Source organism: Astatotilapia calliptera, chromosome 20, assembly GCF_900246225.1.
Source record: "Astatotilapia calliptera chromosome 20, fAstCal1.2, whole genome shotgun sequence".
Taxonomy (NCBI): Eukaryota; Metazoa; Chordata; class Actinopteri; order Cichliformes; family Cichlidae; genus Astatotilapia; species Astatotilapia calliptera.
Window position 1 is genome coordinate 26,987,848 of NC_039321.1, and position 14,825 is coordinate 27,002,672.

Genomic DNA, 14,825 nt, shown 5'->3' on the forward strand with positions numbered 1-14,825 from the left:
TCAATTGAAAAGCGGTGAAGGTCTCCTTCGTTAAATCAATTAACCACATCGACTAACATCTATATTTCCATTACAGGCATTATTACACTGCCAGTGGACTGCAAAGGTTAGTGGTGTTTAAGATTCGCTGAAGGATTTTTATTTGCCAGTACAAAAAAAAAAACCCCCAAACTGATGATATAATCCATCAGCACTTCAGTATGATCTGTTATGTAAATTTAATCAGCTTTGCCCCGATTTCCTTTGGAATTTCTTCTCAACAATAGTATGCTTTCCCTTGTATGCCATGTATGGATGGGTTGGTGTGAGGAAATGAGGACATGAAATAGGCTGATAGGAAGTGGAACAATAAAAAGAAATCTACTCACCAGCTTGAAATCCTGAATGCTACAAATGAAGTAGGGAGTGTTGGGCCGCTGACTCTCAATGTACACACAATCTGCAAGTGAGAAAAAAAAAACAGGAGATGTTCACACTTCTCAAAGCTTTCATGCTTTTAAGCAGCCAGACTCAGTAATATATTATTTTGTGTGCTGTTACCTCTGCTGAAAAGACATTTTTTTCCTCCTTGAGTCAAATTCAATTGGAATGCGAGTAATAGGATTAAGGACTTTTGGAGCGCTACAAGGTTGCCTTTCCAAAGCAAACATTACGCCCCAGGGGAATTATGTTATTGTTCCACTCCATTTATACACCAGTGAGCAATACTAGCTTTAACCCCATCCCACCTCTCAAGTCTTCACTGTGACTTGTTTTTTACTAAAATGACAACTACAGCCAACAGTTAGCTCTGGGTTACTCTGAGAGAAACAAACCAATTAAAAAAAAGTGTGTGTGTGAGAGAGAGGAGCTGGGCCGGCTGGCTGCGTGGCTAAATTGAATGTGACTGGTGGTATGGCCAGGTCATGAACTCTCATCTCCTTAACAAAAACATTCACGCTGCAGAGGACAAAAAACACACAGCCACTTCTGTTAGGAAGGAGAAAAAAAAGGAGGAGGTGGTGGTGTTGGGGGACACAGCTAATGGTTACTGCTCACCCCGCCACAGTACTTTCCAGAAACAGCCAGGTTTTTAAATGATTATTGAGAGAGAGCGAGAGATGTGAATTCACAAAAGTCAAATTAGCATAACAGTCACCTTTGGCTCTTAACTGCAACACAAAACCAGGAGTGTGATCAAACTGAGTGTAAAATGATTTATTTTGGTGTAAAACAGGAGTTTATACCAGGCAGAGCAATCAAAAGCCATTCACTTAATTGATTGAGAAACAGATCGCACACACGCGGAAGCAGTGTGACAAAAGCTACTTGAATGCTCCCAGGGTCGGTGCTCCTACCAATTGGAGCAGCGAGGAGAGGAAAAGTGTAACGCTTCTGCTGCCATTAACTCGCATGCACACACACAGCCATGAAGGAGGGCGATATCTCGCAGCTCTGTGAGCTTTGACTCATGGGGGGAAAAAAAGAAAAGAAAGAAAGAGAGAACGCCACCATCGACAACATTTACACTGACAACACAAATGGCTGGCGCTCGTCTCGCTGAAACACCTGCTGAGCTGCTCCTCACAGAAGTATTACGCCACACTTTTCCCTAACAAAAGATCGCGTAGCCGCCTTCTCTCAGCGACCGACGCTGCCATCATCTGTTATTTATTTGTGTCAACAGAGTTATCGATCGGGCTGTGGTTTATCTTACCGCTTGCAGAGGAACAGAGAGGTGGCAAAAGACATTAAATGACTCTGACACCCAAGACACCATTTGTAGAGGGGGGCTGCTGTGTACATGTGCGCCTGTGACATCATGGGCTTTGTTTTTTGAAAAGCTATGTGTGCGCGCGTGTGTGTTTGTGTATGTAACCTCGGGGTGGGCTTGTTATCTGCTGGAGGCTGAATGAGCTGTTCTAAAAGGGGGAAGTGGGTGTGTGTGTGTGTGTGGGGGGGGGGGGGGGGTATTATCGCCCTTGCTGGCTCTGAGTGACGCATTATATCTCTCTCACTACTGCCCTCTTCATGCTTCTCCACCACCACCCGCCCCCCTCCTCTACACCATCCCTGGAAGTCATTTACAAGATAACATGAATGAAAATATCCATCAGTGCTATTGTGTGATCTGTGAACAACACACTGTGTGTGTGTGTGTGTGTCTGTGTGTGTGTAGAGGAAGAGACAGAGAGAAACGGGTAGAGGAGGAGGTGGAGGAGGGAGGATCAGGATGGAGGGAGTGGGGGGAGGGCAGAGAACAAAAGAGACTAATCTGAATGAGATGACATGTTTCGGAGGAGTCAAATCGGGGGAATTAGGGTTTAGTGTCCCTTCACCTCGGCAGCACATTCATTTAGAGAGGCCAGATCTCCGAGTCTGCACCCCAGAGTGCATCAACAGGCACAAAGAACAGACAGCAAGAGTGAAAAAGATAGGTGGAGGGCAAAAAAAAAAAGAGTGAGAGAGAGAGAGAGAGAGACGGGGATCTAGTTTAATCATTCACAGACAGCAAGCGAGTCTATTCTTCGAGCGTCAAAAGCACATTCTGAATTCATCCTGGGTACTAAAAGTCTACCACCTCAAGGGCATTTCTCTGAAATTGACTCGAACACGAATCTCAATGAATGTGAAAGTTAAATCCAAGTTAACGCTTCAGACTCTGTCATCTGAACAAAAAGGAGGAGGCGACGGAGCTCGGGGAGGTTTGGGTGGGTGAGTGGGGGGTTAGGCGGGGAGGAAGGCTGAACCGGGCCAAGCGGTTCCTCCGGGGGTCTGCCTGGTTTGGTTAAACGTTCCTGCCATTTTGTGCATTTGGAAATGGGTCTCCTCGCTCAAGTGGAGAAGTAGAAAGGGGAGGGGGCGAGGTATTTAACAGAGGCGGGGGTCCATGTGGGGGATGGGCTTTTTTTTTTTAGGGTTATAGTGTGTTCTGGCGAATGGATGCAGGCTTCACAGGAGGCAGGAGAGCCACGGCGGTGCTTTTTTTTTTTTTTTTGCACATGAGCGCTCAATCATTCAAAAACCATACGTTTACGCCTTTCTGCTTGGAATCCACTGCTGACTGCAACGCCGAGAGAGACGGAGCGCGAGCTTGATACTTCGACAAAGGGAGATAATCAAGAAGTAACAGAGTGCAGTTCACCGAAACCTGATCCTGGTGGCGGCTGTTTCTCCGTTTAAACTGTACCTGCTGAGTTCAAGCGGCTGAATTTTCACTGTTACAACCTCACAACACACACAAACACACACTCAGTCTTTTTTTTTCTCAGCTGTACTTCATTGTTCAGCCAGCCATTCTCTCATGGCTGCCAAGCATGTCTAATCTAAAACACACCTAGCCTCAGCAAAGGAGGCATGTCCTATTCTCTTCTCCGTATCAAGCAAATAAAATGCTGTTTAATTTGCTGCAGCATTCCAGCAGAGGAGGGGAGGTGGGGGTGGGTAGGAGGTGGAGTTCTTAGATAATATCTGCTTGGATTTCTTTTATGAGCCAGCAACAATGGAAAGGTCACATTGTGAACACAGCCATGTATGCCAGTGTTTTGTAAACAGTGGTAAGGGGAGGAAGGGGGGGGTGCATATTTTAGGAAGCAAGACGGGCTTATTAAATCAAAAAGGGACTGTTTGTTTAAGCCGTGCTTGCAGGTGGTGAGTGATAACCAAGAGGCAGGACGCACCTGCGTTGTCAGAAGTGGTGCTCGGCTCAAACGGGCAATGAAGATGTGTGCGGCTTTAGCAAAGCTAGCAACAATGACAGCAACAACCCCACCCCCAACAATATTCTTTGAACCTACTGATCTTAAAATTAAACACACAACATGAAATACTGAAAGTACAGAGCTGTGAGACGAAATATAGATAGAAGAAAGATAAGAGTGGTGCAACTAGTGATTCACCGCAGCTCTCTTGAGCAAGACCAGCTGATGACCAAGGCCACTTCCTGCTGGGCTAGTCTCAGCGGGGTGCGCAACAGGCAGTCGAGCCCTGAAGGTAAACAGACACTTGATTCTTCCCCAACTTTCCTTCCTCTCGTCTCAACAACCAGCCCAACAAGTCTCCCTTCTTCTCACTGGAAAAGCAGTGGGAAATACCTGGCAAGCGATACCATCAGCTCTCTACAATAGGGCAGGCCTACAGCTGACTGAGCTCCTAGGGGAGAACAGAAGCTCTTTGACAACACCACCACCCCCCCCACCCCTCTCCTTTCCCTCTCGGCTAGCCCACGCTTTCTCATTTAGCAGTCGGCAGGTGGTTGGATTTCACTAAAAAGCCCTTTTCCCAGAGTCTCTAGCGTGGGGAGAGATGGGAGAGCGGAGAGGGCCCTTTTAAAAATAGATCTGTTCAGTTAACGACAGGCTACAGATTCACACTGCTATGTTTCAATATGAAATGACTCCAAGGGCTTGTCCCCTATGTTAGCTTGAATGGAAACTGCAAACTGATCGACAGCTAGCTGTGGTAGCGGATGGGTTGTGCTGCCTTTTCTGTACTACACTGGCTGTCTTGGCTCTAAAAAACTAGTCCAACATTCACAGATTCACAACTTCCTGGTTTCCCAATAAGATTCATACTGACAACAATTTAGACATGTAATGATCAGTGTGGGTAGTTCTATTTTGGATAGTAACTTTGCACAATCAAAGCTAAAACAGGTTGATGGTAATGAGTGTATATTTGAAAAGGATAGCTGAAGCCCTTATAAACATAAAGAACATGGCAAGTTTGTGGGACAACCAACAGTTGTTCAAACTTTAGAACAACTGTTGGTTGTATTTGTGCGTTACAGAGATACAGCAAGACTCACAAACACACATGTAAGCATACGACCCCAGGGTTCTGTGGTGACTGCAGCAAGGAGTGCCAGTTGCCCACATCAACAAATCCTTCAACACACACAGTGTGTTTCTCAGTCTAGCCTCAATCTTTCTGCATATATGATTCACCTTCTACACAAATCTACACTTGCCAAGAAAAAAAATGACTAAAATGAATCAAGTGTTTCTGCTGCAGTAGCCATGTTGTGTGACATACAGTGAGGGAGAAGGACAAGGAGGAGGGGGGATGGTTTCCATTAGCTCCACTGTATGGTGTGTGTCTGCCAGAGATAGGAACCATGTTTCCAACTGTTAAAAGTATGCCTTTTTATGTGACAGGGTGTGTATGTATGTTTTTCAGTACACAAATGCTGGTTATCAGCATTCTATGTATGTGTGCGCACTGTTTCTATGCTTCTAGGGTGTCTTCTATTGATCCACCACAGCAGTGTGTATAATCTCTAGAGAGAGGATCTATAATCTAGGGTGGGGATGTGGATGAATGTAGAGAACAGGCTTTGGAGGTGTCTGGCTGGGCCCGGGGAAGTGGTGCGAGCTCAGCCACAGGGTACAGATCGATTTGGCATGTCTGCTCGAGCTAGCTGTTCACCCCAGCAGCCGATCATACAAATGGCCCGGGACACAGTCCCCTGGACACCACCAGGCAAACTCCTCCATTCCTTTTACAACAGCAGCAAAGCTAGAGTTAGCTGCAGGCCCACCTACTGGCCGATTGCACTTCCCCATCCAATCGATGTGCGCTAAGCTGCCTGAACCCATCTTCAAGGGATAGAAAGGCTAAGCAGAGAGATTGGAGGGTGGCTGAGGACCAGGAGTAGGGAGATGGTTTCAATACTAGCTTAACTGTTCTTTTTTATGTGATAACACAGGCCTGTATGTTTCTAAATCTCCCCTGTGACAAAAGCAATCAAAACGGCATTTTGGTTCACGATTTCTTTCGCTTTCTGCGCTGTTCTCCATCACATTCTTCCCCTCCCCACATCTGGGGTGGCGTAAATCCCTCTTGGAGGGTGGTCAGTTTTACATATTGTGTGTCACTAGCCGGCTATAAAGGGATTTAACATTTAGTAAAGCATAATCCATTGCAGGCTTTGTGCCTGCCTAAGCTGCACACATCAAATCTGATTGCAAGAAGGCTGCTACCAATGACCAAGCTGTAGGAAACAAGCACTCTCACACACACACGCACAAGCGAGCACACACGCGCGTGCACAAACACGACTTGTCACTTGAACAATAAGCAGAGGAGACAGCAGGAAGTCGGCTGCTGAGGTGGAGGATCTTCCATGTTGACAACAGGAGGTAAATTACAAACGAGTGTACCGACGCTGGGGCCGTCACTACCCTATCGTGGCTCATTCCTAATCTAAACCAATCTTAACAGCTTCAGTCTACATGATGCGAGGAGGCTGTGACATTCAGGCCACTCCACAAATGTCAAACTAATAGAAGGAGAGGACAGGAAACATAAATATTCCACATCAACCAGACCCTGTCCGTGCTGTTCGCTCGGTTGTGGAAATATAAATATTCGGAGGAGCTAATCCACTGAGACGGTCGACTCTGTTTATATGCCTTTTGAATGTTTCATTGATATAACTGACTGCTTCTGTTTTTGTTTTCTCACCCCTTTCCCCCAGCCCGCCCCCTACCTCGCATGGTCGACTATGAGACCCAGCGTCGGTGCTCTCTCTATTAAACATGAAATGCCAAGTAAAAAAGGCTTCAGTGGAGACCTCCGCAGAGTGATAGAGACAGAAATAGTGTGAGCAACAACAAGGCTTGATTCAGTGTGACTGCTTGCTTGAGGACTTCCACTGATACCAGCGCAGAGATAATTTAGCTGACCGGATTACGCAGCTAGGCTGAAAGCGCAGGTCTGGCTGTTTCACTGCACCTACTGGAATTCATCTGTTTAGTAGATGAAATAGAATAAAAGGAGGCCTGAGGATGATTCTGGACGTGTGGTTTGGGTAGACTGTTGAAGAAGACAGCCTAACACAGTCGCTGTAACTTCTTACATCTTCCCATTAAATACCCGAGCAGAGTGGGCCACTCCCCTCCCTCAGTACTTGACCTTTTGCAAGCTCCCAGAGAAATATAAAAGCATGAAGGCAATGATTTAGGTGCAAGGCAAGATAACAGTGAGCGGTGTAAAAGACACAGCTAGTTAGCCTGGCTTCTTTCCGTCACTCAGTGCTGACATTTCCGCCTCTAATACAACTAATTTAAACAGCAAGTAAAAGATGGGCTGTGTTTACAGCCACGAAAAAGGTCGCTTCTCTTTTTATCCTCGTTTATTCGACATATTCAAGACATACCGCCGTAGCTCGGGAAAAAAAATCCTCTCCCAGAAAGTAGAGTACCTTTTGGCCCCAGAGGAGATAGCATATTTTCAGTGAGTCAGACAGCGCTGGAATGAAATCATTATCATGGCTGTCTCTATCGTATCATCTATTGAAGCACCACTTTGCTTTATTGACTAAGCTCAAGACAAAGCTCAGAGTGGGTCAACTTGGAATTGATTGTATGATGCATTGGCCTCTAGCCTGAAGGAGTACTTCTGCTGCTGGAGAACTGCAACTTTGGAGAATCTGCAATTCCTCAGCAGCTTATGGCAGCAGAGGTGACAAGAATCAATCACTGATAAATCAATGTCAGTTTTTCCCCTATGCCTAAAATAAACTTAGTCTAAAGAAAGTGGCTTATGTTAAAAAGTGCAAGTGACGCTGAAGCTAAGCTATGCAAAAACATGCACAGGCTTTCCTAAAACCCGTCATGATGGGGCACTGGCTCTAACAGAGGATGCTTTTGTATTAGAGCATGATCTCCAACTGTGCATGCTCAAAGGGAACTGTAACACTGACAACGCCATGAGGTTACTGTTGTAAAATGTAAAGTGATGCTGCATAACGAATATTAAACTGAATTGTTCAGGACATTTATGGGCATCACAGAGGGGTCCTTTTGTTCATTCACACTTGAGCTTGCTTAACCACCACTGCTTTCTCGCTTTTCTCACTTCTTGATTCAGGGAAGAAGAGCCAAATTTTAATGGTGTGTTTGCAAACAGCATCTGACAAATCCAGTGAAGTATGCTTTCGAAAATGTGGGCTTATGACCTGGGAAAGTTTAATCATTTAGTAGCCAAGCTGATGAATGCAGCCCACCGGCTCACACAACTAGATTAAGGGTTCCTGGGACTTACCTCCGGGTCTGTAAACAACATCATCTTCTGTAATGAAGGATGTGATTTCGCCGTTCTCTGTGCGCTCGTAGCGTGATTTCTTCTTAGGCATCTTCTTTTTGCCCTTCTTGCCAGCCTCCTCGGCCGTGCCGCTGCCTCCGCCGGTGCTCCCGTTGTCGTTGTCCTCGTCATCGCTGTGCTCGCTCTCTGCATAGTTCTTGGCCCCGCCCTCCAGCGTACAGCTGCGTCGGGGCCGAGAGCTTTCGCTTTCACGGTCGCCCCGGTCCCCATCCTGCCGGCGGGACTTGCCGGCCTCTCTTTTGTCCCGGTCCCTGTCTCTGTCCCTGTCCCGCTCTTTCTCCCGTTCCTTTTCTTTATCGGCCGTCATGATCCGCCACGTGCCTTCCTCAGTCCTCTCACGGCTGGGCCTCCGTGAAAGGTAGACTGTGAGCCTGGGCTTCAGTCTTCTGAATTTACCAGTCAAATCCAGGGAAAATTTGGCCACTCCAACAACCCCAGTGTTTCAGAAAAGCTGTGGAGAAAAGAAGAAGCGCAATTAACTCGGATCAATAACCACCATTTTTACAAAATACAAACAACATTAAAAGTGTTGTTCAATACTGGATGACACCTTTTTTGGGGGTAAGAAACGCAACATTAGTTCTTGGAGATTAGGCTGCTCTGCCGACTCTTCTCAGCATCACAGTAATTGCTGGCATTCTCCTCCACAGCCAAGTATGCTCCGGAGAGCACAGAGCAGCTTTATGAAAGAACAAAACCTTCGAGCTTCCTGCTCTAACATATTTCCACGCTTTCAGAAAGGTGCTAAAACAGATTTATTAAAGGGTAAAAGAGAACAACAGGAAGACAAGCGCCGCGGCTAGAGTATTTGTAACACAATGAGCTAAAGGGAAGTCATAACTGAATAAGGTAGTAAAGAAGCTGCTGCCAGCCAACAGAATTCCTCTGAGATAATATGCTATGAGGGTTCTTTTTTTTTCTTTTGGCAGAAGTCGCTGTTTGTAGTTTATAAGGCCACGGGAAAGCTGCAGCATAAAGCTCAATGACAGAGTTAACAGGCTGGCTTCTCTGCAGACCGTTTCTGTTGACACCAGGCTCAATTCTGCTGGCTTACTGGACTCCTCCCTCACCCCAGCCCTCTGCCCTGGCTGACAGTCACCGCTGCGTTAATGTGAAGCGACAGCTCTGGAGGGAAGGATACAGCAATCCACTGGGTAAGGAAAGGCAGAGGATCGAGGCAGAGTCACTCATTCGCCATGCCTGGTCCTCAGCCACTTGCAGCTATCTTTGTCCAGCCACCACTTTCCCCACGTCATAATAAAAAAATCCTCCATAAACAGCAAAGTGTGCAAAGCTGAAGCAGCACGCTGTCTGCACCACACAGCCTCTGCACACAGCGCCTACAAAGGAAGGAGGCTACTCATTTAAAGCCAGTGTTTGCCCCCCCTCTACTACCCCCCACTGCAACAAATTAACTAGAAATAGTTATTACAGCCCCCAGAGGGATCAGACCAGGCAATCAGCACTCGCTATACCATGGTCATGATGACCGGATGGAAGCCGAAGAGTGAAAAATGAGGGAGGGATACAGATTCAGGCAGGTGAAGCAACGAAGGCTTTGAGTTAGAATTTATAAAGCATATCTGGAAGTGGACGAGTGCTTATTGACAGAGCCAGAAAGAACGTGAGGTGAAGAATAGAAGCAAAGCAAAAGGTGAAAGAAAGGCTTTTGGCGCACGCACACACACACACACACACACACACACACACACACACACACACACACACACACACACACACACACACACACACACACACACACACACACACACACTTACAATGAAGAACATTTGACAACGGCAGTCCTCAGCAGCGGGTGCTGTCATCTCGCGAGCAGACACCAACTGACAGGGCAGCTGCTCTTGTCGTCGGCTTCAACACAAACACCGGGCCTGATTAAACTGCAGCCTCGTCACAGCCCCATTAATCACCTAATGATGAGTTACCACAGCGACCACTGGGCTGCTGGCGCACACATTAGCAGACGCAGAAGACACGAGGGCTCTGAAGAGTTCCAACGGGCATGTGCATGCAAGGACACACAGCCAATGTAACATACCCGAGATGGTGTGTCAAAATACAGATCACACACACACACACACCTTTTCTCCTGTGTCTATATCCGGCAGCGTGTTTTGGAGGTGTGAGGTACACGAAAACATTAATGAAGGTAGTATTTGATAGCACAGCTCTAATCCTGAGGGCTGCCAGAATTGGCGTATGAGCTAAGAACCTCGTCTCTCCTCTAATCAGTAACATAAGCCTCTTCCACTGAAACCAGCAAGGAGACTAAACTGTTGCAAATGGAGGACTGACCCGTTCTCCTTTGAAGTCGGAGGCAGTTCTAAGCCTAGTTAGTACCTTTAACATCTAGGTGCTATTAGTTTACATCTGGATACACTCCACAGAACTGCCTCAAATTCTTTATCTCCAATTACCTTGCTTATGTTAACATAATTATACTAATTAACTCTTAAAGGGGAAAAAAACTCCCATATACACACACACATATATATATATATGTGTATATATATGTGTGTGTGTGTCTGTGTGTGTGCACATGTGTACTTTTGTCTTCACACAGACTCACTATGACATGTTTAAATGTGTTGAAACGCACCGATTAACAACATATCGTTAGCTTCATAGAATAAGTGCCTAAGTCATTGGACTTAGTCCAATGACTTAGGCACTTATTCTATGAAGCTAACGATATTCAATTCTCTGTGGTCATTTTGTAGCTCACCGATTGCTTAGTTTGATGCAGATAATTGAAGTTGAGTAAATTGAGTGAGTAAAAAGCAGTTAGTCAGCTTAAAGCAGTAATGCTGTGACAATGAGAAGTCATAATGTATTGATGGCTGAGAGGGAAAAGAATGAGAAAGTGAGGAGCGAGCTGGCTCTACACCCGCTAGCAGAGAAACAGACTGCTTAGCAGAAAGCAGTGCTGACTGCCTGGCCGATGAATAAGGCTGTGAGGGGGCAGGTGAGGTTTGGAGCTATTACACATCAATCACTGGGCCAGGACCCTTTGAAAGATACCAGCTGTCTTAATGGAAAAGAGAAGGAGGGGGGGCAGTGGTAGGGTTTGGGAGGGGCGGGTGGGGGGTCCCAGCTAACGGCACCTAATCCACCATTTACATTACTGCAATGGAGTCAAGGGCTAGGAGCCAGAGGCGCCCCGCTCAAATACATTACTCTTTTCCGTGCCTGTTTAAATGAGACCTCTGGCCTGAAAAACCACACAGTTTGTGGCTCGATTAACACATCATCCCCACAATGGCCACACAGCAGGTTTCTGTTACTAAACATAGCTTTCCCCCCCAGTTCTTGGTCTCCTTGAACAGCCTTTTTTTTTTTGTTAAAAAGCCATGTTTTATTCATTCCCAACAAACCCACATTACCCAAATCCATGCTCATCACTGTAGTTTTAATCAGAACCTGTTTAAAGGGAAAAAACCCCCCAACAAAACAAGTAAATTAGCATGTTCTTCTTGAGCTCCTATACGGCATATACAGCTGTAGGATTTCTTTTTTTTAAATCCTACTAAATTTAAGTAATTGATTGTCTTCCATATAAAGTAAATGGAGAAAACATGAATTTCTACATTTAAATGTAAAAAACGGAGAGAGAAAAAGAATCTATGAACAATAATACCAACATAGTAATAGAGTCAGTTTTGGGAGAGGGACTGAAAAGTCATTCATGGCATATTCAATTGGAGAATTATGAAGTAGCAAAATGTGATTGGCAAGGATTAAGGGCCGGCTTTGCGAAGGGATTGAATGAAATACTCGCATGAATACAGATTAGAGGAGAACAATGTTAGCATGAATATACACAGGGTTATTAACAATGAGGGTAACTCAAATTGATCCAAATAAAGCAGCCAGATCCTGAATAGTGCAGGGATCCTAGCCATGGCGATGTTGGGCTGCAGCAGGTTTTCATCAGCTCCAATCCATTACTGAGTGCGATCTAATCTAAACTGCCATCCAAGCCCCCCTAGAAACAACATCACACAATGAAAGGCTCAGCTGGAGGCGAGGGGCAGGCCGCTTCATAAGGGATTCACTGTGGACTCTGCACCCTGCCTGCTTTGTCTTACCTGGTGCAATCATGGCTTGCTGTATTCTCTGAGGCCCTCTCTGTTTTAGTTCACATTGGCAGGGCAAAGACACTTGTCTGCTCTACTTGTTTTTCAATTCACTGATGAGTAACCACATCTTTCCCCCCCCCCCCCCCCCCCCCCCCCCCCCGCTAAAGCTGCGCTCACAAAGCCTCTATTTTTAGACGGCATCCGGGGTTAGTTTAGTAGGTAAAAGCCATGCTAAAAAAATAAAACAGAGAGAGATAGACAGCTTGGGGCTTTCCAACATCAACATTTAAAACCTGCCTGGAGAGACTCTTGAGAAGCAAAGCACTGCTGCACAAGAAATGATTCTCATGCACAATGACGATGTGTTCAATAAACTCGGAATGCCTAAAAAGATTAAACAAGACAATTTTCAAGATCTCTCTGGGCTAACAATAGCTTTCAAAGGCAAAATACCAATAAAGTACATTTTCTGTCCAACAACTCAAAGGCACTTTCAACCACAGACATAAGAATCGTACTGTGTGCTCCACAGGGTCTAAGCCTCTACTCCATCTCTAAAAGAAGGCTAAATCCCCCTCTAGTCCCTGTTTGTGAGCTCTCCGTGAGGGCTCCAAATAGCTCAGAGGGGGCCGCTCCACAATCCGAGATGTCCATTATCTGCAGGGTCTGTGAGCGGGGGCTTCATTTTGCAGCCTTATACCGGCTACTTGAAGACATAGTACCTCTCAGTCAGACACGTTTGTCTGGCTGGAGCTGACTGCTTCATGAAGCATCATGCTCTGACACGGCTCCTGAGGGAAATGCCAAGGTTGTCCGGTGTAACCCTTCCAATTTCTTTTAAATGAAGCGCTCTTGAGAAATGTAATCGTGAGCGGGACTGTAAAAGACTCTCCCAATGTGTCAGTGATAACACGAGGAGGGGAATGTGAGGTATGTGGCAGCAGAAAGCGCTCGGGTGAACGTGGCTCCTAATTGAGTTTCTCTACTGTCGTGCGAGCAGCTTTCTTACTGTGAATAAAAATGCCACATTCAAAAACATTCCTACTGCCTCTTACCTCAGGTGAAGGACCCACAAATTTGGGGGGGGGGGGGGGGGGGGGGGGGAGGGGGGGGGGTGTGCCCTAATAGAAATTATGCCCAAAGGTAAAGATGGGGTCAGCAAGGTATAAATACACACTAGGGACACATTTCAGAATGTTTGTAGTGGAAAATGTGTGTTTCTTCAAACATTTATCTCTGTAAAACAGAACAGAGCTCTAGCAGAGGGGAAAATGAGTTACATGAGTTTATCAAACAGATGTATACAGTAAAAAGAATTACTGGGAAAGCAAAAAACGAAATAAATAAATAAACAGAGATTCTGTGAACTGCTGAAAGGACTCTCAAAATTTTAATATTTGTGCACTCAATCATGTAGCACTTCCTCTGATATTCAGGAATCAAATATCCCCACTCTTCCTCCCGAAATCTGCCCATCAGCTTAACGATCCTATCCATCAGTTCAACTCCAACTGGTAGTCTAAATGAGCGTGAGAGGGGAGGAAATGTATTCATACGGCTGCCCTACATCCTCCAGCTACTCTAATCATTATGCCACACAGAGTGACGTGCCAACACTGAGGAAAAACTAACATAAATAGATAAGAGTGACAGATAAGACAGCTCTGAGGTTTCAAACTGACAGCACAGGCCAAAGGGGGGGCACTGAAGGATGTCTTAAAGAATAGCTCCCCAAAACAAAGCCATTAGGTCAGTACACAAAACCATTTTTCCGCCTAAATTATTTAGCTGTGTGGTGGCAAACTGCTCCATCCTGGAGCAGATGGCTGAGGATGGGGGGTGGGGTAGTGGAGGACAATCCTTCCTTTCAGTGTCTTATAATGATCGGAGCCAAAAAAAACACCTCCACCTCGAGATACCACAGGATGGTATTACCTCTAATTAGGCAGGGCTATTATTTTATATGCAAACACCTCTCCTCCAACCACCAACTGCTGCCGCAACACCAACACTTGACTGATTGCCATTACAAACCAAATAAAACGCAGCATTCATCTCTTTAAAAATAGAACTCGCTTTTGTTTGCATCCTACATGCTAATTTGAGCTTCCTCGGAGCCAAAGCCATAACTCATGCAGCCAGTTGACGTATAAGCGCCGCAAATACGCACCGTCAGGAAGGCTTCCTAGGTTAGAAATGTGTTTGTTTAAGAAAAAGATTTAGAAAGCAGTCGACGGGGGGTACAATATTCAGTGTGGCATTCAACCTTGTCATCCACCATCTCAGTCATGCAAGCCAGTGATCTTAGGCGGAGGGGAAAGCACCCTCTGTACTGTGCATGAGAATAATATGAATGATGAATCTGTGAAGCCTCCACAGAGCTAACCACACTTTTTTTAAACTAAACCCACAGATGGGGCAGTGTTGTTAACATTGCCTTCTTTTGGATGAGTCTCCCTCATCCAAAAAAAAAGGAGAAAAAAAAGGCATGAGTGGGGGGGAGGGGGGGGGAAGTGGCTAGGAGTGATGAAAACAGTGCTGGAACAAGTAGGATCTGAGCTCAGAGCTCTCATATCCTCTGAGGACAGCTCATAAAACATGCAGTGGCTGCGACTGGGCCTCTTGCAGTAGTGGCATTTT

General features: G+C 45.8%; 1 protein-coding gene across 7 annotated transcripts in view; it reads right to left on the reverse strand.

Moving 5' to 3' along the window:
• The window catches only part of rerea (arginine-glutamic acid dipeptide (RE) repeats a), a 130,465-nt gene that overhangs the window by 62,700 nt on the left and 52,940 nt on the right, over positions 1–14,825 (reverse strand). For all 7 annotated transcript variants that reach the window (XM_026153751.1, XM_026153750.1, XM_026153754.1 and 4 more), the window contains 2 exons: positions 8,026–8,536; positions 369–439 (listed from right to left, as the gene is read on the reverse strand). In XM_026153751.1, coding sequence (XP_026009536.1) covers positions 369–439; positions 8,026–8,392 — 438 coding nt within the window. In that variant the 5' untranslated portion in view covers positions 8,393–8,536. The remainder of the gene's footprint in view (positions 1–368; positions 440–8,025; positions 8,537–14,825) is intronic.